Source organism: Melanostigma gelatinosum, assembly GCF_949748355.1.
Source record: "Melanostigma gelatinosum genome assembly, chromosome: 13".
Lineage (NCBI taxonomy): Eukaryota > Metazoa > Chordata > Actinopteri > Perciformes > Zoarcidae > Melanostigma > Melanostigma gelatinosum.
In genome coordinates, this window is record NC_136646.1 from 18057292 (window position 1) to 18079551 (window position 22260).

A 22260-nucleotide genomic window follows, 5' to 3' on the forward strand; every position below is an offset into this window, starting at 1 on the left:
GTTGAGTTTGCTTTTAACAGGCTTTAGCAGGAACTAGAACCACTCTGGTATTTCAAACAAACATTTACTTTTTGCATGAAAACAAATCAATCAAGTACAGTCAAAAATGCATATAAGGCACAACACAAGGTTTCCAGTATGGAAAATAAATGTTCATTCCTGAGTGTTCAATGTTTCCTTATTAATCCTGTTTATATATATGCTAAAGGCCAATATAGATATAGCTTCTGGTGCAACGCCTCTTAATTCTTAGATAAAGTACCTTGATAATAAAGATGAAGCGACCCATCAGTATAAACTTCAGCGACTCATTATCTCTGATTGAGTGGGTGACAGGCTGCCTTTGGTTGCGTTCTTGCGGGTGACGGTGGTACACCGGGTGAGGATATCCTGGGTCCGCGGCCTGGGTGGCACCTTAGGTGTTTTCGGGCCCTTGTAGAGGTTGGGATCAGAGACGCTGGGCATCAGTCTCCCCTCCAGGATGCTCGACGGGCTCAGGCGGCTGCTCGCCAGAGGGGGAGGCGTATGGCTGAGACGCAGCTGTTCCTCGTTGAAGCTGTGGCTCAGGTTCAGGTTGAAGGACGAGGAGCTCGCCCAGGAAGAATTGAGCTCGTCGCTGAAGTCGCTGTTGCTCGAAAAGCTTTCCTCGCTATCTGCTCTCGGGCTCATCTCACGCCGCTCCTGTTTTCCGTCCATCTCCAAGATGATCGTGGGCGGAGGGACGTAGTCTGCAGTCGTAGGTGAGGTGGCAGCTGGAGGCTGAAAGTGAGGTTCTTCAGGCAGGATGTTGAGAGAGGTCGATCTCTGCTGCCTGCGTGGTGGGAGCAGGTTGGGTGTGGAAGACGTGATGGGTGGAAGTTGCGGGTTGGGTGTGGAAGACCTGGTGGGTGGAAGTTGCAGCAGGTTTCCTTGCGAGAGGCTGAGCTGGTTTGACTCCAGTTCCGGGCTCTGGGTCGGGGAGGAGGCGCGGCGGTGCTGATGGTGGGCTGTCATGCGGATATGAGGGAAGTTGTAGGGCTGCAGGTACATGGTGGGGATGTAGCCCGCTTTATTGTTGTACCTGTTAAAAAAACAACAAAGACAAGAATGTGGGGTTCAAAATCTGGAGGACTTTAAAGCGGTGAGAATTTTGTTACGACAAGATGATCTTTAATGCCGCTGGAAGGATGTTTGCAAAGTTCAGCCAAAGGGTTAAATACCTGATGAGCCACCAGCCGTTGTTAGACTTCTGCAGGATCTCCACCACTGAACCGATGGACACGGTTATCTCGTCCCTTTTGGTGGCCTTGTAGCTCTTGACTGCAGTGTACAGCTCTCCTGAGAGTGAAAGACACGACTTTAATACACGACATCGTAGCATCTCGACCGGCATTAACCCGCTACGGTATTTTAAAACCGCGTGCACTGTGTATGCAAACAAGCCACGCTGTTGATGGTCTGATGTTTGAGGTACAACTGAAACTGTATCTATGGACATACCTCTCTCAGGGCTCCCATCAATGTCATCTTCATCAGCATCATCATCATCAAGGCTCTCCAGGTAGGGGGCAGGGAACCAGGCCATCCGCTTGTCTTCGTTCTCCACAAGCCACCACCCTGAACCAACACAACCACATCTATTTAACATGTGTCCGTGTGATTGGGTTGATGAGGTTCCAGCCATTGACGGGACACTGAGCAGTGAAGCGCGCTCACCTGCTTGGTCTTTGATGAGCACGTCGACTTCTTCGTCCACCGCCACTTTGAAAGGCTTGTTCTTGGTGTCTTTGGTCTCGTAAGGGGCCACGCATCGGTAGGTCTCTGTGACGAACGGCTGGGTCACGTTGCCACCTTTGACCTGTCCCGCATCGGCGCTGACTTCATCCTCTGATGGCAAGATCATGATGCTGAGGAGGACAGTCGCAGGTTAGTTTGGAGCTAGATTTCTCTCCGGGTAAACACAGAGCAGCTCATGCACAATCCCAAAGTCTGCATGTGATCACCCAAATTTGTTGAGCAGGAATTCAGACTTATCCCGGTGCTGATACTTCAGCATTTAACATTATTCAGGTCCACATGCTGGCAGAAAAACTCACATTGTCTATTTTTCCCATCCTTTTACATGCTTCTACATTTTTATGCTAAAGAAATCTTGTACGAAACACATTTTTTTTACCAGTGTTAGGGAAAACAAGGCTGAAGAAGTAGATTTAAGAATAATTGTTTCCTTATTTCCATGCATGTTTCATAGAATCCGCTTAAATGGGTAATTTGGGTATTTTAAAATGTCACCGCTCACTTTATGCATCTCGAAGTCTTTAGGGTTTGCTCTGGGTTCTATGGCCAGAAAAAGGCTAAAGGTGGTGTTCTAATTTACTACAAATATGTTCAGCCTACCTGTTCTTGGCGAACTCGGGCTGCAGGTCCTGGTCTTTGGGGTGGAAGAACTGGATGAGGTCTGCAGACTGAGAGACCTGCTCGTCGCAGCTCAGCAGCTTATTGCAGTATTTCTGCAGGAACTTGAGGCGCAGGAGTGACTTGGTTGGACCTTTCTTCTGGCCGCCGCCGTCCAGCTTTTTGTCTAAAAGCAGACAGGAATCTTGAAGTCAGAATCCAAACCGCCTGTAAACGCACTTTGTAACTCGCATAAACTGCAGCTGTAATTTACGAACACACACCTTGAAATTTGGGAATGATTCTGTCGGATTTTTTCATTTTGTTTGCCGGTGGGAATGCCTTCTTCAGCTGCTTCTGTCGGAAAGAAATAGGTAACAGAACCGTTATTAATAGATAACACACAACCGTTATTAATCAACCACACATGCACGCGCGACACGCAGAGAGGAGATGTAGCCTTTTATACTCACGTGCATTGTCTTGAAATCCTGAAAAGTCCTGTAAACTACAATCTCATTCTCGTCCGACCAAAGCACGGAGGTCATGTACATCTGGAAAAGGGAAAATGCAAAATGAATCACTGAGAAGTGCAGATTTTTTTAAATTAAAATGTGGCATCTTTAAAAAAAACAATCTGAAAAAGAGTAAAACTTCTCCATATGCGCTTACTTTGCACTTCTCCTTGTGCATCACTCCGATTAAACTGACACTGATGGGATACCTGTGGCCCTCCATGATGAACCGACAGAGACAACGCGTGTTGAATTCCGGTGTGTGTGAGCTGCAACGTAAGTCTCTCAGCCTCGCGCTGGCTCTGGAGCGGAGATGCTCTGCGGGTGTGTTTATATTTCCTCCACAGGTGTTGCGTCAGACACGCAGACAATACATCCTCGTCACTGGGAGGACGGTCCAAAAGCAACAGCAACTAAAAAAAAAAATTCCCAGGTAAAGTCCAGCATTTCTCCGTGACAGGCAGAGTGAAACTTCCAGGAATTCGGATGTGTGAGGCGTGACACGAATGTGCATTCAAGAACATAACAGTACTGTTCTCGGTCCATCAACAAGCACGAGAGATTATGATGATGATGAGTTTCACATTTAGTATTCCTATTATTCATCCGCCCGTTTCATTCAGGCCAATCACATCAGAAAATGTCAGTTTTGACTTTATTGGTTCATTCTGTAGAATATATCTCCTGGCTAGACAGATATGACGCTGGAAATAATATAATAACAATAGGCTATATATATATGTATATGTTAATGTTCATTTTGTGTCATAGAAAATAATTGCTTTTATTCTTTCTGTTTTCACCATGTAAAGTGCCTTTGAGTACCTTTTAACTCGCTATAGGCCTACAAATAATAATAAAATATATTAGATGGATAAAGTCAGTTAAAAAGTGCTTTATATGCAACAACATCGGATGCACAAAGGTTGATCTCTTTATCTGAACTGCACTCTTCTAACAACTCACGCACAAACTTCTGTCTCTCGGCTCATTAAGTCGACGCAGTTGTTATTGGTCGAGCATTGTTGAAGCCAGATAAGGAAGTCACTGCCAATATTTTTCTTTCACATTTCTTTCTGCTTGCAGAAAAACACGTGTCTTGCTCTCTATGCTACCTGCAGCACAGCACGTACACCAAACACGAGTCACGTTTACTCGTTCTTTTAAAATGTCTTTCTTGAAACGAGCTAACTTAAGTGGTTAATAATCAGCCTGATGGGAAAGGAACTCCCAAAACAAAAATGACTCTTCACCTTTAGAAAACCAAACTGTGTCATAGGGGCAATCTTTACATTTAATACGAGAAGTATTTTGGAGCAAAGCTGCACATGAAACTATTTTGTGTAAATTCGACCTGATATTAAAGGCGGTGACTGATATTTATGAGGAATACACTTCAGAGATTTGGATCACCACCTCAATGTATGCAGACAATGGGTTGTACGGTCAGAGGGATTGATCTATCCTTGATCACGCCACACATTACGCGACCGTAACTGCCGCAGAAGTGTTAAGCGGTTTGAAAAGTTCGGAGTAAAACCCGTTAGCTGTCTACTACTGACATCTAGTGCTGAACTCCTGCACAGGTGTACCTGTAGTGTCACACTGCAGTGCCACGACACTTTTAACCTGATGTTCGATGCACAGATTATCACTTTGTAGTCTCCTGATCCTTCTTTGTATAAATGATGGATGCACTGTGTATATGGTCGGTTCTGATAATATACATCTTTGACTGCACTTTGTATCCGACTGTACTATTATTCTGACTGTACTGTTCGTTTCACATCATGTTTCGTCCTTTCTGTGGACCCCAGGAAGAATAGCAGCCGCTAAGGCGTCAGCTAATGGGGATCCAGTTAATGAACAATAATCAACAATAAAACAGATGAAATAATCCACTCTTTATTTCTCTTCACACAATGAGGCCGACTCGTCATACGTCCACTTCTTTAGATCAAGTGTGTCAGTGGAGACTTAATAACACTCACAAATAAACATGTTTCTTACATTGCACATTTTCATTCGGTTATATGATTGATAAAAATAACATTTTTTATTTTTATTTTATTAAATCCAACAGATTGCAACACTTTCAATCCACATACATATAAAAAAAAAGATTCTTCCCACAGCCCATCAAATCCCCTCGTCATGCAGCAGGCGAGCGAGCCAGCTGACAGCCAATAAGCAACGCAGAGGCAGGCGGAGTACATGCACGCTCCAACACATGACGCTTATATCAACCCGATGAAGGCTCCCTCAACCACACAAATATACTTTCATGATTTTGTTCAAATAAAACATTACAAACCTAATCATTTGTCTTTAAAAAAAAAAAGAAGAGATTTACAGACATGTAAAATGTTAAGGCAGCAGGTTTCTCCTGAAGCATCAAAGGAGGTTATGTTCTTCCTACTTTAGACTTTTCTCCATGAGTCACAAAAGGTGCTTTTGTTCACACAATATTTTCCACTGAGGACAGAACAGTAACACATTGCAGACAAGCATGTTGTGTGGAGCTTTTTTGTTTTGGTTTTGTTACGTTCAACTGTTGTGCCTTCCTCATTCAGCCACATCTCACTGCTTCTGAAGACGAAATAATATTGAAAGGACGCATGTGACTGAAACCAAAGAAAACTAAGATTTTATCCACAGACTGTGTTGAAGACTGAAGATGTCGTCAGTCGACCGCCACACAATAGAGGTTTGTCGACACCTATTCAAATTCAATTTTACATTTTTAACTGAGTTCGAATGTCACATGTCTGAGCTTTACATGCTGGTAATTGTTATTAAATCTATTTATTTTTCCCAGTCACTCGTATTTTTCCTCTGTAGTTTTACTCGAAGACGTTTACGATAAAAACAAATAAAGGAAGATAAATCATCTGTAAATAAAACACGTTATGCGCTCTTAAAGCCTCCCTACGTGTGACCTTTGGCTTGCATAGAGACATTTTGACATTTGAAGACTTCTCGTTGTGTTCGTAAAAGCAGCAGCGTGGAAATGATTGGTTATTGATTATTAACGACCCGTTGGGAGGTCATCGTCGCTGTCATCTTAATTCGGCCAACTCTCAACATTCAGCTGTTGGACTCAATACGTATTGCCCCAAAAACACCATCCCTGAACGCCAGATCACAACTTACGGTCTTAAAGACCTTGCATAATAAGTAGACCACTGCTCATCATTGCTACTTTCTGTTCCGCAACCTTTTTGGCAATAACCCCACCACCATCATACTCTGCATTAAACACTACGGGGGTGTCAAAGCACAGTAAATTTGTCGGAGTAAATTTTACTCAAATTGAATAAAATTTTACTCAATAAAATACAACATTTGGTCCCAGTCTATATAGAGTAAAATCTACTCTTGCCTCAGAGTTAATGATTCAGAGTATTTTTTACTCTATTCAGTGTTTGTATTTAACTCTAGATGATGATAATTTACTCTATGTAGCATAAAATGAAAACAACTCTACTGCCATTTTACTCAACTTAGAACTATTCCACTCCACATAGAACTACATTCCACTCCACATAGAACTACATTCCACTCCATATAGAACTACATTCCACTCCACATAGAACTACATTCCACTCCATATAGAACTACATTCCACTCCATATAGAACTATATTCCACTCCATATAGAACTACATTCCACTCCATATAGAACTATATTCCACTCCATATAGAACTATATTCCACTCCATATAGAACTAAATTACACTCCATAGAGAACTAAATTATGATTAAAACCTGAGAGAACTTACTCTGGAAGGTTATCATTAAACCCAACAAGTTAAATAAATCAGATATCAGTATTTACCAAAGCACAATTTATTATTTTGTATTACAAATGTGCAATGTATCCATACATATTTTACAGAATACATTTTGGACCTTTGGAACACTTTGGCCTTTTCACTATGACATCATAGGAAACAGTATGGCACAATAAACAAACTTGCATCATCACACCTGTATGACATTTGTACATCAAATGCTTTATAACAGAAAATCTCTTTCACATCAACTACATGAGGTCCGTCTTTTGTGCACACAACTTTATATGCATTAAAATGCTCATCAAGACACACTGTTTGCAGGGCAAATGTAACAAACAATAACCTCTCATCTTTCAGAACTACATGGTGGATTTTGTGAAAAACTGGCATCTCACAATGAACCTTCAGACAAACGACTAAACCCGTCCGATACATATTTCCATGGTGTTTGGCCCATCTAATATTTAAAACCTTGGTGTCAATTGGTACCTGAATAGTCTCAGCTATCTCATAGCCCCAGTCTAGCACATTTAAAGCTACCATATTACCTGGACCAATTATCACTTCATTGGGATCAAATGTCTGCCACCTGTATGCTATTTGATTTTGGTGTTTCTTGGCCAAAGTTTTAGTGATATTTTTGAAGCTTTTTAATTGTTTCTTAAAGAAATGATGCTTTGCTTCATAGCGCATGCACCAACTATGCAAAAGTGGTCCAATTTTAAGAATACACATAGGGTAATGCACCATAAAATGATGTTTTGGTAGCAGCCTTTTGTTTGGAAACAAATGCTTGAACAACCTGTGGTGTTCCACGATTAAGTGTTTCAAAAAAATAGTAATACCCTTTGATAACTTTGGTGAAAATACAATGTTTACAATTTGAAGCAAAAGCAGTAGCAAATACCAGTGTTGATCATTTGGACAAACCAAGTCTCCAAAGATAAGTGGTAGATTGCGAAGTAAACACCAGGATTGGATTGCATTCAACCCCAAGTCATTTGAGTCCTCCCTTAACTTAACTGTAGGAGGTTTGTTGTTTTGCTCCATATAGCCATAGTTAAAACTCCTAATTCTACAGTCTATTTCTTTTAATGTTGTGTACTTATCTTTCAAGTGCAGTAATAGAAGTTTCATTTCATATTGTGCCACTCCCTCCAAGATATCGTGCATAATATCGACAGAGAAGTTTTCACATGTATTGAAATATTGCAAGGAATTTAGAATGCAAGAACGTTTAACGCCCATCACATAGGGAAGAGTGGGATTTGTCTCCATCATTTGGCAATGTTCCGCATGAAGTGCGCGAGTTCGCAAAACTATCTTGGGTGAATCTTCATTAAACTCAGTCTGAAAGTCTTCTTTCTCAGCAAGACAGAAGCGGCAACAATATCTGGCACTGAATGATTCAACAAAACCAAACAAACTGTGAAGACCAAGGTTGTCACCTGTAACTTGGACAATAGTTCCATACACTGGCTGATCATACAAGGGGACCCGAATTCCATCCTTCTCAAGTATTTTAATATCCTGCATAAGTGGATCAAGTATTTTAGAAAAGCCATATGTTTTAACATCTTGGGCATGAAATAAAGCGACCAAATGAATATTAAGCAGATTTGAGTTGTACTTGGGAGAAAAATTCCGCAAGGTGAAATAGAGTGCACCTAATTTATGTATTCCCCGTTTTGAGCCTAAAGGATTTGCAGTTTCAAAATCATCATAAAAAAGCTGAATCAGAATGGCATGCTTCTGTTTTGAAAATAGATCATGACTCTTGAAAAGATCTCCATCGCACAAGTCATGAAGATTTTCTCCTGAACTTGAAGTCTGCATCATCTCTTTTATGTTAGGATGTTGATAAATAAATTGTAAAGTTTTCAAAATAGGGATGTAAACTAATTTATCAGTGACAACAACCTGATCATAAGTTCCAGTGGTGCGATTGCGTAGGGTATCAAATCTTGTACCAAGAACATATTCAACTAAGTCTACCCTTCCCCACTTCTCTGTAAAATACTGCCTTCTTTTACTCTCAGAATTTAATACACCATAGGGATTTTCCATTTTTTCGAAACACTGATCAATTTTGCTCTCAATGTCGCTTTTGATAGGCTCCTGTAAAGATAGACACTTCTTCACAGATTCTTTTGCTTGATTATGGATATCGTCAACAATCTCTTCCATCGAAATTACCAAAGAGTTAACAGTTGTTTCACTTACGCCTGCCACTTTAAGTTCGGCTACTGTTGCAGCGCAGCTGTCTACAAGACTCCTTTTGAGAAGGACTGAGTCAGAAGGTGAACTTCTTGCTGGCAAGTCATCAAAATTACTTGCTGCTAAATCTTCAGATGTAGATGGGCCTTCACCAGGATCAGAACAAGGTTCATGTGCTTTATTTAGATGCTTTCGAAACCCAGAAAAAGTGCCATAAACTAGTGAACAACCAGCCTGACCACATTTAAGACGAAGGGTCTTTCCTGAACAAAGTCCGTGGATCAACTTCAAGTGTTTTGTCAGGGAATTGGTGTTTGCCTGGGGGATTTTGCAAATAAAACAAAACATCTTCGTATCAACTCAATGCAGCATCCGAGCCCTCAACTCTGCAACCCTTGGATTCACCTTAGTGGTATCAACATCGATTTCAAAGATCGTGGTTTGCAAGAAGTTGTACACATTTACCAGATCCTGGTTGTACGAAGTACCAAAGACAAAATGAGCTTTGAAAAGCTCATCAAAACAGGCAAGTGTGTCTGGTGACTTACAAGGTATTGCATGCTTGTCAATCACAATGAAGTATTTGTGAATCAGACTCTTCTGGGTCCCCACAGCTAGCAGGTATGGTTGAAGGCTTTCCACGATGCCGTCCAGATGCCCCTGGATGCTCATCCCAGTCTGTGACAGAAAAAATAATGAATTAGTCAGCTATAAAATTAGTCAGTTTAAGGAAATGTCTTAATTGACCATAATCTTAAAAAGAGGATTGAAAGGTTTAGAAAAGGGGACAGAACAGTGACGATTTTCCAGTTTAATTGAACTGTAACCTCACCTTAATGAATTTCACAAGACGGTCACTGGCTTGTCTGGCTGAGAGTTTTCCTGGTCTCTTGCGGCCATGTGGTGATGGTGGTAGAAGGTGGACAAGAACCAAAATGGATGACATGTCACTGTCCCATCCTGGAAGTAAAAATTCATAAACAAGCATTTACTACAAGCGAACAGTCAATCCATTTTTCATTCAAAAACTATTCTCTCTTCCATAACTATGATCCTTAACTTTTAGCATACCATTTTCCACGTCTGTTGTGCATTCAGCATTTTGAACCAGGTCTTGAAGATCGGCTGTCTGTGTGAGGCCACGGCTTTGTTCGAGGACTTTCTGTTTGTAGATAGTAGGCCATCTCTCCAGGAACTTTGTAGTAGCAGCATCCCCAAACATCAGACCAAAGTCTTGGTCAATCTGCAGACAAGATAGAATTGGTCAAAACAGAACAGTAAACATTATGGTGTAGCACCATGGTCATGACAGATCTTACAACCCTACCCAGGCTATTGTAGAACAGAAATAATATTGTCATGACAGTGGCAGTAGAACGTTCACATACCAGTCCTGCCATGTCCAGGAATCTTGGAAACGCTGTGAATAGTTCAGAGGACTTCACTGGGTCATGAACCATGTCTTGGCGATAGGTAAAGGTCTGCTTCATCTTCTCCTTCACAGTTGCTTCATCAGCTGTATGCTTCATAAGCGCAATGGCCTCGCAGCACAGGCTTTCTGTGGTTAGCCCGTTTTCCACTCTGAATGAGTCTCTTTCTGCTTTTGGACCACCTGTAATAGTGGTGGCACTTTTATCAATTACTGGGTTAGTATATGATATTATGTCCTAAGATATAAGAAATAAGGCTTGGAAAACTCTGCAAGGATGGCCATGCAGGCACTTACGTCTCCAGAAGAAAAATAGGATATATATATATATATATATATATATATATATATATATATATATATATATATATATATATATATACATTATATGATTATTCCCTCATCATGCATTATGAATTAGACTTCACACATACCAGTTAGTGTTTGTGACTGACTGCAGGTCTTCTTTTTTCCCTCCGATGCTTCCTTCTGAACAAATTTCAGTCTCCATGCCAGATACCCACTCCCATCTTCTGCATTGTAATAATGCTCCTAAAGTAAAAAGGGTTATTCAGTTTGATTGAACAAGTTGAAATAGTTTAATCTTTCCCCAAAAACTATCATATTTCCTAGTATTGTGATGAGGCCTTTCTTTCTAATGACAGTTATTTTGAAAAACAGAGGTTATTGTATTACACGGTTAGTGTTGTGTCTTGTTAATGGGCTAACCCTTGCGGTGCGAAAGTAAACTGAGCTTTAACACCGCCAGAGTTCAACTTACGGGGAAGGCAGAGATGGTGGCCATTAGGGCTGTCACCTTTTCCAAAAATAACACTCGAACAAATATGAAATGACACGCAATACGTTAGAGCGCCCTCTGTTGGGTGACAAAGTAAACTACGTTAAACAGTCAGCTGTGGATATAGACTGTACATTTTTTATTCAAATGAGTCATTAGAGTTTGAATGTTAATTACATTCAAACAAATGTTCAAAAAGTGACAGCCCTTGTTGCCATGCAGTAATGTTTACAGATCTTTATTTGAAATAAAAACACTACCCATCTGTAAAACAGCAGTTGAAATATTTACATTCCAAGCAAGTGAAAAGTAAATAAGTTAGACGTTTTAATGTACTTACATAGCCTAACTTGCTCCTAGGATCGGCCAGGTATGGGTACAAGGTAGTGATGCCCCTTGCGTAGTCCTCTTTAACGCGCCTTGAAGGACTTGTCCTACACACAAACACACAGACTTTACTATATGTGCTCCAATCAAAAGTATTGATGTGTAAATTCCACCTGCTAAAAGAGGGGTGTTGTACTGTGTCAATTCAAGACACACATGTGTATTAGGAGTGCAGGTATGTAATAATAACAACATGACAACATACCCATGTTCACTTGTCATATGTGCGACCAATATCTTGACCATATCACGTCTTCTGGCATCCGTTAGGCTTTTTGTTCGGGCATACTCATTCATGATCCTCTCTCCTCCAGGTTTGTTCTTCAGGATGTCTTCAATCATCTAAGTGGGAAGAACAAAAATGAACACAATGAAACGTTTAAAACAATAATGACATCAAGTATTATCAAACAGAATGGCCACAATTTTACAACTTCAGTTATTCAGCCATTTACCATTCAACCTTGGCATTTTTTTTAAACCTTCAGAAAGGATGCAAGGGAAACTGCAGAGCTTACCTGAGCTAGATGACTTCCCTCATCTCTTTGTCTTGTAGCAGGACTATGCTGCAATATAGTGGTGTCGTCCGAGTCCCTCTCATTGTCTCCACTGAAGCTTGCAAAGGAGGAGCATGAAGGGGAGCTCAAAGAATCTAGAAATCATATTAACATTGAACTAATGTGATTAACAATGTGACTATAAGACAATATAAGTGCACACATCCATTATTAGAGGAATGCAAATATTTCACATTGTATCATGCCCACAACAGTTCCAGAAATTGTGGAAAGGGTGAGCAGAGATGATTTCAAAATATCTAAATAAGATTTTAAAAAACCCCAACTCAGATATATTAAATTGTCTTGCATATTCAAAACATGTTAGATTGACCAAGCCGTACAGATAAATATGAAGTTATAAGCTAATAAGTAACTAACCCTCAAGATTTGGGTCTTGGGGTAGACAAATCTCCAGCACACCAATGTCTTGTTTCTTTAGTAGAAACTCAAACACCTCCTCATCAACTTCGGTCTTTGATTCATCATAGACTTTTAAGTCCAAGGTTGGAAGGTCAAATTTCTTGGCAACTGTGAAGACAAAATACCAAGGGACAAGCTTAGTGATGAATCGGTTGTGTATTTGCAGAAAAACATAACAGACAGCAATCAGAAGGCCATCTTCACTTGAACATTGTAATCCCAAAACTGACAGTGTTCCATGCAGACCTTTGCTATTCCAGGGAAAAGACTTTCAGGTATGCAAAACATAGAGTGACATCCCAAGTGTATTGTTCCACAGGTTAGTGTGTGCAATATTTTTCACTCACCACAATCCAAAAATGATTTGAAGGTTAGTTGCCCCTCATAACAAATGTACTTCTGACGATCTCTGTACTTCACTCTTACAGCTTGCATCCTTCATGACAAAAACAATTAAATTAGTTTCATTATCAGAAACAGCTGACTGCCAACATTAGTAATACCACAGTAAGCCAACATTAGAAAGACATGATGCATGGACTAATAGTAGGTCTCCACAAGGGTAAACTATTTCATTATAAAAACGAGGGACATTTTAAGCACGTCTTTATTACGCTGTACTAAAGGGACCTGTTCATTCGCTTGAATCGCCAATTCGCGTCACTCCAGTCTCATAGTGGCTGTGCATAGACTTTGTATGTAATCTACTGCGTTTGGCGTGAACACATCATCAGAAATGTAACCAGTTGTCTCATCTTGAACAATGTCTACTTCACCTGGTTGTCTCCGACTTGGCCGTCTCTAGCATGCCACAGTGCAACAGATCAATCAGCTTATGCTGCGGAATTCTACCCGCACTTCGCGAGTGGCCCGTGCCAATGTCAAGCCCAGCTAGTTTTAGCAGTCAACAGAGTGAAGTGCATTTTTTCAAAGTATAACACACATGTTGCATCGACCAGGGTGCTGATGAACTGCAGCGAAACACAGTCCATCAACACAGCTCTTTTCAGAGTCAAATACACGTGTTGGCGGCAACAAACGCAGCTAGAAACAGTCCAACAGTCATTAACAGCTCTTTTCAGAGTCAAATACACGTGTTAGCGCAAACAAACGCAGCCGGAAACAGTTGCTTAAAACAGTCGTTAACAGCTCTTTTCAGAGTCAAATACACGTGTTAGCGCAAACAAACGCAGCCGGAAACAGTTGCTTAAAACAGTCGTTAACAGCTCTTTTCAGAGTAAAATACACGTGTTAGCGCCCACAAACGCAGCTAGAAACAGTCCGTTTAAAACGGTTTTTAACAGCTCTTTTCAGAGTAAAATACACAGGTTAGCGCCAACAAATGCAGCTTAAAACGGTCGTTAACAGCTCCTTTCTGAGTAAAATACACGTGTTGACGCCAACAAACTGCAAATTCTACATAGCCATTTTCACAGTAAAATGTACCTGTTGCACCAACTAACTGCAGCAAAAGACAGCCCCTCTACACAGAATAAAACACACATGCACCTGCTCAGTGAAGTCCGCTGGCTACTGATGATAGCTAATACTACTTTATTGAGACTTTAATCCAGGTGTGTCGACGTTAATATGTCCATAAACCACCAAATATTTTGCGAATTGATGTTAATGCGTTAGAAGCTAACGTTTGACTGTGACTAAGTTATGTGAAAACGTTAGAAGCTACCGTTAGCATCTGCTAACGCGAACAATCAGAAGCTACGGCTCATATCTGACAATGCAAATAGTGAAGTAACGTTAGGTTAGCTGCAATGTTGCTACACAATGTACCTTACACACATGAAGTTAACCAAAACGAATGACCTTACCTGACATGTTATTTCAAATGCCGTCTTCTGTTCCTCACTTCAGCCCTTCCGTTCCATAAAACGTCAGCTCATTCCAGTGTAGCGAGAGGTGTCATGGCGGCAGAAACGAAACTTAAGGAACCGTTGTGGGCGTGGTCACGCTGTTTTACTCCAATAGATTTTATTCTGAATATTTACTCACACTCTACTGGCTACTGGAAGTAATTACACTCCAAAATGATTAAATATGACTCCTTCAGTGGAAAATAATTGTAACTCCGGAAAAATTACTCTCCCGTTTTTCCTGTGGATGTTAAATGATTTAAATTAAGCTTTGCTCTTCTCACAAACATACACCCTTTATACTCTTTTCTTTTGCAACTCTTAGCTGAAAAGGCAGTTATGTTTCTCCGCTGAAGGAAAACAGGAACATATTTCGATGTCCAACAAACAGGAAGACTGATCCTTTGCGAGCGCAAAGAAATCAGGTGGCACAAAATGAAAACAGACCAAAATACAATTAAAAATATGAAATCTGAAGAAAACGTGAGCTCCACAGTGACTGCAAGAGCCGTCCGTCCACTGATCTTTACTTTCCTTGAAACTCGTCCTTCTCTGTGCCTTCTTTCTGTTGGTCCACCACAGGAGAGAGTCTGACCACGGTTTACGTCCCTGCAGGAAGGGAAACGGGTCAGCTCCCATCTCGGCACTAAATGACTCTCCGGTGTTCCCGTCCACGTTGAACCACAGCGCAGTAGGAACTGTCCCCTCCTTGACTCGGTACTCGTGTGTGCATTCGTCACCGAAACTCATAAATAGGCATACTGTGCTCTCGGACATGGTTTAGGTTTAAAGACTGATACCTGCAGGGGCGAGTAGAAGGGAGGAGTCAAATGTGGCAAAAGAAACACGTACTAACGTGGCAGAAGATGTTCGGTAGTTACCATTCTGAGCTCCTGTGGTAATAATAACCCTCGATAGTGGCCGTGGACTTCTGGAAACAGATGTAATAGAAGCCAGCGAAGGAGGCGCCGCTAATGTCTTTGATCGTGTGGTCGGGGACTAAAAACTGCTCCTGAGGGTGCAGAAAAAAAACAAGAGTGGAGGTTAGAGCTCAAAGCTAAAACAAGGACAGACAGACAGACACAGAGCACGAGAGAGAGAGAGAGCGAGACTATGTACTAACCTTCCACCTCATGAAGACATAATCACTGCTGTCCAGCACTTCATAGTCAAAGTCATCAGAGTTGAAGCTTTTGGCATATTTGTAAAAAGGCTGGAACTTGCCCTGGAAAGAGTTCATGAAGTACTGGTAAGAGAATAGAAACTACGGAGGTGATGACAAGACAACAACTGTAACTCAGGATGCAAAGTCTGATTTTAGGCAAAGTCTAAACGTAATTTATTTTTTTGCAATTCATGGGCTTTTTCTGGAAGACATAAGAATACGAAAGTGTCCGTGAACTTGTTAGATGAAGAGCTGTCGGCTCAAATGAAAAAAAAAGTCAAACCGAACATACCCAGTGCTTTCTGTCCACGTCCTCATCTGCGTCCCACTTCCTGGTTAAAAAAGGTCTTTTTCGACTGATAATTTCACCAGCAAAGAATGTTGTGAGAGTTGGATACTCCTGTCACACAGGGAGAAGGTGGATACCTTAACTGTGGTTCAACTTTGCAGCAGAAATTACAGTAAGTGATGCAACAAATAGTGTTAAAAATGTTTTGAATATCTATATATTAGGATATACTTGTAACAGCTTCAACTGGCTGTGCTACAAATCAATCATTAGGGAGAATCTTTATCATTATGCATGTTGACTTACTACAGATAGGTGAGCAAGTTTGTTCTCTTGGCTTCATTTTCTCACAAACAACTTGCCAGTTTAAATAGGATCCTGCGTTTGGAATGTAACAGTTGACACACTTAAGCTGAGGACTAGAGTGCGAACCTGGATAAAGAGATTCAATCTAGGGACATCCCAATTGTCCACCTCTAAGCTTTTTTATTTACAATTCAGTCTGTATCAAGCAAGTAGAAACCAGTTCCCACTCGCTTCAATGTAGAAACCAGTCTGTGCTCAGAATAAAGGTCAGTCTTACTACATCTGATCTACTTTCACTGCTCACCTCAGTCAGGCCTTTGATCTTCAGGTATCCACACAAATATGAGTCCTCCACAGTCACGTGCTGCAAACACATTCAGGGAATAATACATAATTATGTCGTGGCCTGGAATCACAGGTGCAAAAAAAAAATAATATATATATATATATATATAATTTATTTATTTATTTATTAAATGCAAGAGGGGTACTGTGAACAGAGACAAACCGTACAAAGTGAGTTTGCAGTCAGGCATTACATTTTCTGTCAGTAAGGCTGCTGACACTGCTGTCAAAAGTCAATCCTAGCAGCTTATTACTCCTTTAGGTCGCTAGTTGCACAAGATGCTAACGTGTATGTTTGGAGTGTGTTTAACATGAATGCAGAATAGGTGTCTATAACGTTGATTAATTAAATTAGGTCCAAATTCTTAATGTCACAGCAGAAACACAGTGAAGTAGCAATAATTAGGTCAGCGTACTGAATGACAAGCTAACGTCAGCTAAGTTAGCAACTACTGCTACAAATATGCTGACTTTGCAATGTGGCAATAAACAAACTAATGTTTAAAAAAAGACCAAACAGGACAGGTGCATGTCAGTAACAATATACCTGTAAAACAACCTCAACGTCGTAGGAGTTGCCTTTGCTCTTCTGATAACCCCGAAACTGTGAGCCGCTGTACAGCAGCGACGTGGCCACCCCGGGCTGGAAGGTGTTGATCGGGGCAGGGGGAACAAGCGAGGCCGAGGATGTGCAGGCCGAGCCGGTGGTACTGAGGCACTCTGCTCGGACAGGCATGATGAGCGCTAAGGTGTCACCGTCAGCAACCGTCATTAACTTTACGACTGAGAACACCAGAGCCGGACAGAGAAGGGGTCCCGACAGAGGCTCTGCCAGCGGCACAAAATCCCCGACGTCCCAAAACTGTCCATGGACCAACTACCGAGGAGGGACACTGCAACGTTTCATGTCAAGACTCCAGCTTCCTGGAATTGCATTGGCTGGAAAACTTGTCCGTGGCTTGAGCTAGACTCGTATTGGTTAATGTACCCAAAATGCATTCTGGGAGATGTATTCACTTTCCTGACACACCACAATTAGAGCCGTATAGAGAGGGAGTCGCATCAAAAGCCAAAGTTCAAAAACCGCTTGATAAGTCACGTGATTCACGAAGACTTCAGATAGTTCCAGGAAAAGACTTGGCGTGCAATTTGCTCGCGAAGATATTGGTGGAAATCGGTGCAAACAGAGAGACAGAATTTACAATGTTTATATTGGGCAACGACTTACGTATTTAGATACACCAATTTGTATTTTTTTTAAAGTAAAATGTCCTGATATTTGAGGACCAGTAAGTGTAACAGCTAGAGTTACCTGCCGTGTTGACGTATTTTAGGCTAAAGTCCCCTCGTTTAAAGGACAGTGTGAGATTTAGTGGCTTCTAGTGGCGAGGTTGCAGATTGCAAGCAACAGCATTGTCCTCCGTTCACCCCTCCCTTTGCAATGTCAGAGTACTACGGTGGCCCTCTGGTAGGGGGACGTATCTTTAGGATTGTATTACTACAAGGAGCTGCTCTCATACTCACTTATCAACAATTATTCTTAAAAACAAGTAAATTCAGAACAGAGAAATGCTTTTGGCCAAGCTTTCTGTTGTACTTGTGTAAACATAGCGGCGGTCGATGAGAGACAGAGACAATTTAATTAGGGGTTGCTTTCGTTTAAGTGTTCATGCTTGTTAAACAGATGTATTGATAAAGTATCTGCTTTTTACTCGCACATGTTTTATTGCAACAGTAACAAGCGAAGGCACGCGCAGCTGAGAGAGCTTGTCCTGCAGCAGAGACGGGATGATGGTGTTGAAGGCAGAGCTGAAGTCCACAAACAGGATCCTGACGTAGGTTCCTGAAGAGTTCAGATGCTGGAGGATGAAGTGAAAGGGCCATGTTGACTGCTTCGTCTACAGACCTGTTGGCACTGTAGGCGAGGTGCAAGGGGTCCAAGAGTGGGTCAGTGAGGGTTTTTTGGTGGGACAGGACAAGGCGCTCATAAGACTTCATAACCATAGAGGTCAGGTCAACGGGCTTGTAGTCATTCAGTCCTGTGATCCTTGTTTTTTTTGTTGGACGGGGATGATGGTGGAGGTCTTGAAGCAGGCTGGTATGTGGCATGTCTCCAGTGAGGTGTTGAAAATGCCTGTGAACACTGGAGACAGCTGATCAGCACAGTGCTTCAGGCTGGAGGGAGAGACAGAGTCTGAGCAAAGTCTTAATTTACTTATTTTATTATTTCAGTTCAAAAAACACATATTAGTTTTGTACTGTTGCTTTTCTTCTGATGTTATTCTTCTTAAGTAGAGATGTACACCACATTGATCCACATGTATGTGGTTGCACCGGGGACCACGAGAAGACACTGAAACGGTATATAAACACACTTTTACACCGTTGGGCGGAATCGTTTCACAGATAAACCTTCCAGCTGCTCCAAATAATGGGCCGCATGTCTGTAGATGTCTGAGATTCGCGTGCTGCTCTGCTTAACTTCTTTGTCATGAATCTGTAACAACCCATGAAGACAAAAAGCAAACAATATCAAGACAGTGAGATACAGGAGAGAGTTGTGTCATCCATGTGAAAATATAAATTGAGGTGTTTGTTGTAATGTAATTTCAGCTCTCTACCCCTTTGACGAGAGCAACTTTCCAGGCATCGGCACGTGTAATCAACTGAGTCTCTCGGTCCTTGATCTTACACAGGTGGTTCGTGTGGCTGTTGTCCAGTGCATCCATCACTGTGTCTTTGTCTACAAACAGCTACACAGACACAACACAGGTGTGAAAGGCGGAGGGCACTGACGATGGTATTCAACCATGTCCCGACCTTATCTGGCCTGTTCAGGTTAATCTCTGTCATCTGATGTCAGGTTAATCTCTTCACACAATACTCGTATTATTCTGCTATATCTGCAATAATATATGAACTTCATTACATGTGAAAATTTCCATATTCCGTCCTATATTTGGGATTAGCCAGTTTGGTCTAAAAGGGGTAACACTCACCATTTCATCAAGGTCTGGCATGTCCTGGTTGTCCTCGGCCACGTACTCCCGAGTTGCTGCAATCACTTGCACCTTCTCATGATATTCATTCTCCAGATCTTGACATTGCACAAACGTACGACTGTGTTATGGAAAGTCTTAACTCATTCCACCCGAACTGTGTGTGTGTGTGTGTGTGTGTCACTGTGTGATTCAAACAATGACATCTAAACATGACTCGATTACTGACCACTCCAATTGGATTGGGAACAAGTTGCTTCCCCAAATGAGGAAGTGCAGTATCTCAATAGCTTTACCCCGAGAACAGTAATGAACCAGAGGTAACGGAAATGATTCAAAGCTCTTAAGATGATGCACAATGAGAAAGGATATGTCCCTTGAGCAGTTTCAATGAAGTTGCCAATCATGTCCGAGATGTTGATGTCCAACTTTTTGATGCTATCCTGAAAAACACAGAAGGCGTCATTACGTTTTTGACATGTAGGTGTAAGGGGATGTTTCCAATCTGTAGCTATAGAACACACACACACACACACAAACAATAGACACACACCAACCTCCAGCTGGCTGATCAGATGATGCTCCTGTTCCAGGAGGCTGTTACAGAGTTGGTTGGTTTCCTCTTTGCAGTGGTTGATCTTGACCATCACGAGGTCTTTCTTCGATAACTGCTGCAACTCCACTATCCTCTAGAAAAGTGTCAACACAACAGATACCCTCGTACTAGTCACTCAAAGCAGGTTTGACTGACTTATCTACATAAAGTACAGTGCAGGTCTTTTGAAAACATTACGGTCCAAACAGCTCACCCCTTTGTGTTGCTGCTCAAAATGTGTCAATATCTGCGATGCTTCTCTCTGGTAGCGTGTCACAGTCTCGTTCTGACCGCTGAAGAAGGAGTTCACCTCCGTCTCTCTTCGCTTATGTTCAGCCAAACCTATTTCCAATAACTGCGTACACAGCTCCACCATTTGTTGTTCAAATGTAAGTGTAGGGGTTAAGGAATATAAATGATCATTAATTCCCCTGCAGTAGATTAGAAAGTCTTAGACAACACAGGATATCTTTGAAGCAGAGGAGCCACTTCAGGCACACAGTGTAGTGTCTCTGCCTCTGGGTTGTCTTTGAGCATGCTCTGAAACAGGTGGGAGCCATTCAGGAGCTCCACAAAGGCATCCTGTAGGTGAAGAATAACTGAACTCACACACAGGATGTAAACAGAATGAGGAGTGCTCAGTGGAACATAATGTTGAGGATGACCAAATGTGTGCATTATGCTACCGTGTGTAATTTGACTTCAGCTTCCTGGCTTTGCTTAACCTCATCAGCTTGTTTCACCTCATCAAGGACATGCCGGTGTTTTATAGACGCTTCGTTTTTCTGCACATAGACACACGTGATTTGGTTATTATCAACTCCGCAAATTGTAAATAGCCACGTGGAATTTCCGAACAAACCTGGGCACTGTCATGCTGTAAAAGAAAATGATTTATTAAAAAAAATGCTTTTAAAAGGAGAAGACACCAGATTGCAATTTGGGTTTGAGTCTAAACACACCACCGCCTATGCTTACTGTCTTCTCGTCAAGTAATCTGTAGTCCAGGCACACCAGGTTTGGAAGGTATGCTGCGATGGAAGATTTGTAATCGTCTTCCTCAGAGACAGGATTTCCACGTAGGTTGACGGTGAACAGGTTCTTGAACTTCCTGAGATAGAGCACCTTTGAAATGCATTCAAGTTGTATTAGATCATGTCAACAGTATGTCATGTTGTATTCTGAAAATGCAAAATACTAGCTACTTGATACTTGCAACACAGCGTGATACGACATAATATGTGAAAGATTCATGCAAGAAAATCTTGTTACGTTCTCCAGCTGTCCAAGCAGGTTGTTTGCGATCAAGAAATGAGTGAGTTTCTCGAGTGTGTCCATGTTTTCAATGACAGAGATTCTGTTGTTGGACAAATTCAGCACTTCAAGCTTCCGCAGAGACACCAGACCCTCAATTTTCTCTATTCTGTTGAATGACAGATCTGAAAGACATATTCAGAATGACATTATTAATGGCAGTTTAGGATGTTCTCTACATCAATACATGCACAACTATTACTGAAAGCATGAGCAGAATATAAATACAAAACTTCATTTTACTAAGCCATGTCAGACGAATCAGACGGTCCAGGCCCTCGATCTTCTCTATGATATTGTTGTTCAAATCCAGTCTGGCCAAAGATGTGAATTCCCATAAGTGGTCAATCATCAGGATGTCTGTAAACAAACAATATTTCATACACCTAAACCCATACACATTCATTATTATATTTTTATTTATTGTCATTTTTCTACTCACTTCTGCATTCCAGTTGTAGGTTAAGGGTTTCCTCGAAGTAGATGTCACCCGCCTCAACAATAAGCATAACGTGATCTTCAGCGGTTTGCGCCACTATTGCCTTCCGAAGAATCTCCTCATCCATCTTAAGTAATAAACAGATTATATATTGTGAATTTGTAGCTTAGTTTGAGCATGCTAAACAACAACAACAAAAAACACATTTGCTGACGTAACAGCTAAGATTATTTTAACTAGATCAATGAGTTTACCAGACCAACATTAACTAGGTTAACTACTTACGACAGTCACAAAGTCATCTAACCTCTTAACGTTACCTCTGTTGGTTACACACTGTTACATAGCAACCGGCTGACTTTAAGCTGCGTTCAAGTACTCAAGAGAGAATTTGTTAAAATATGCGTTGAATTAAAAAAATATACCTTACTTAACGAGCGT

General features: G+C 41.3%; 4 protein-coding genes across 5 annotated transcripts; all 4 read right to left on the reverse strand.

Moving 5' to 3' along the window:
* Nucleotides 1-24: 24 nt before the first annotated feature.
* noxo1a (NADPH oxidase organizer 1a) lies at nucleotides 25-3263 on the reverse strand. The gene is made up of 8 exons (XM_079281416.1): nucleotides 3046-3263; nucleotides 2847-2927; nucleotides 2658-2730; nucleotides 2377-2560; nucleotides 1696-1886; nucleotides 1480-1596; nucleotides 1200-1317; nucleotides 25-1060 (listed from the first exon to the last, which is right to left on the reverse strand). The coding sequence occupies exons 1-8, from the start codon at nucleotides 3109-3111 to the stop codon at nucleotides 301-303; spliced, it is 1590 nt and encodes a 529-aa protein (XP_079137542.1). The 5' UTR covers nucleotides 3112-3263; the 3' UTR covers nucleotides 25-300.
* Nucleotides 3264-4777: 1514 nt separating this feature from the next.
* Nucleotides 4778-14463, reverse strand: LOC306787286 (uncharacterized protein). The gene is made up of 11 exons (XM_079282402.1): nucleotides 14326-14463; nucleotides 12844-12932; nucleotides 12455-12604; nucleotides 12035-12168; nucleotides 11722-11858; nucleotides 11470-11563; nucleotides 10765-10882; nucleotides 10290-10513; nucleotides 9973-10144; nucleotides 9734-9861; nucleotides 4778-9579 (listed from the first exon to the last, which is right to left on the reverse strand). The coding sequence occupies exons 2-11, from the start codon at nucleotides 12929-12931 to the stop codon at nucleotides 9262-9264; spliced, it is 1563 nt and encodes a 520-aa protein (XP_079138528.1). The 5' UTR covers nucleotide 12932; nucleotides 14326-14463; the 3' UTR covers nucleotides 4778-9261.
* Nucleotides 14464-15028: 565 nt separating this feature from the next.
* gid4 (GID complex subunit 4 homolog) lies at nucleotides 15029-17384 on the reverse strand. Of its 2 annotated transcripts, none has more exons than XM_079282404.1 (6): nucleotides 17032-17384; nucleotides 16432-16491; nucleotides 15825-15932; nucleotides 15491-15592; nucleotides 15249-15379; nucleotides 15029-15167 (listed from the first exon to the last, which is right to left on the reverse strand). In XM_079282404.1, the coding sequence occupies exons 1-6, from the start codon at nucleotides 17242-17244 to the stop codon at nucleotides 15104-15106; spliced, it is 678 nt and encodes a 225-aa protein (XP_079138530.1). In that variant the 5' UTR covers nucleotides 17245-17384; the 3' UTR covers nucleotides 15029-15103. The 2 variants fall into 2 exon arrangements, with proteins under 2 accessions (XP_079138530.1, XP_079138529.1); XM_079282403.1 differs by having other exon boundaries at nucleotides 17020-17384.
* Nucleotides 17385-18842: 1458 nt separating this feature from the next.
* On the reverse strand, nucleotides 18843-21946 carry drc3 (dynein regulatory complex subunit 3; the record flags this gene model as incomplete). Its single annotated transcript, XM_079281548.1, is given in 12 exon segments — nucleotides 18843-18969; nucleotides 19094-19225; nucleotides 19472-19592; nucleotides 19829-19914; nucleotides 20029-20160; nucleotides 20281-20517; nucleotides 20520-20648; nucleotides 20753-20851; nucleotides 21045-21191; nucleotides 21339-21505; nucleotides 21624-21740; nucleotides 21823-21946. Coding segments are annotated over 12 exon segments (1611 nt in total). The 3' UTR covers nucleotides 18843-18849.
* Nucleotides 21947-22260: the final 314 nt, after the last annotated feature.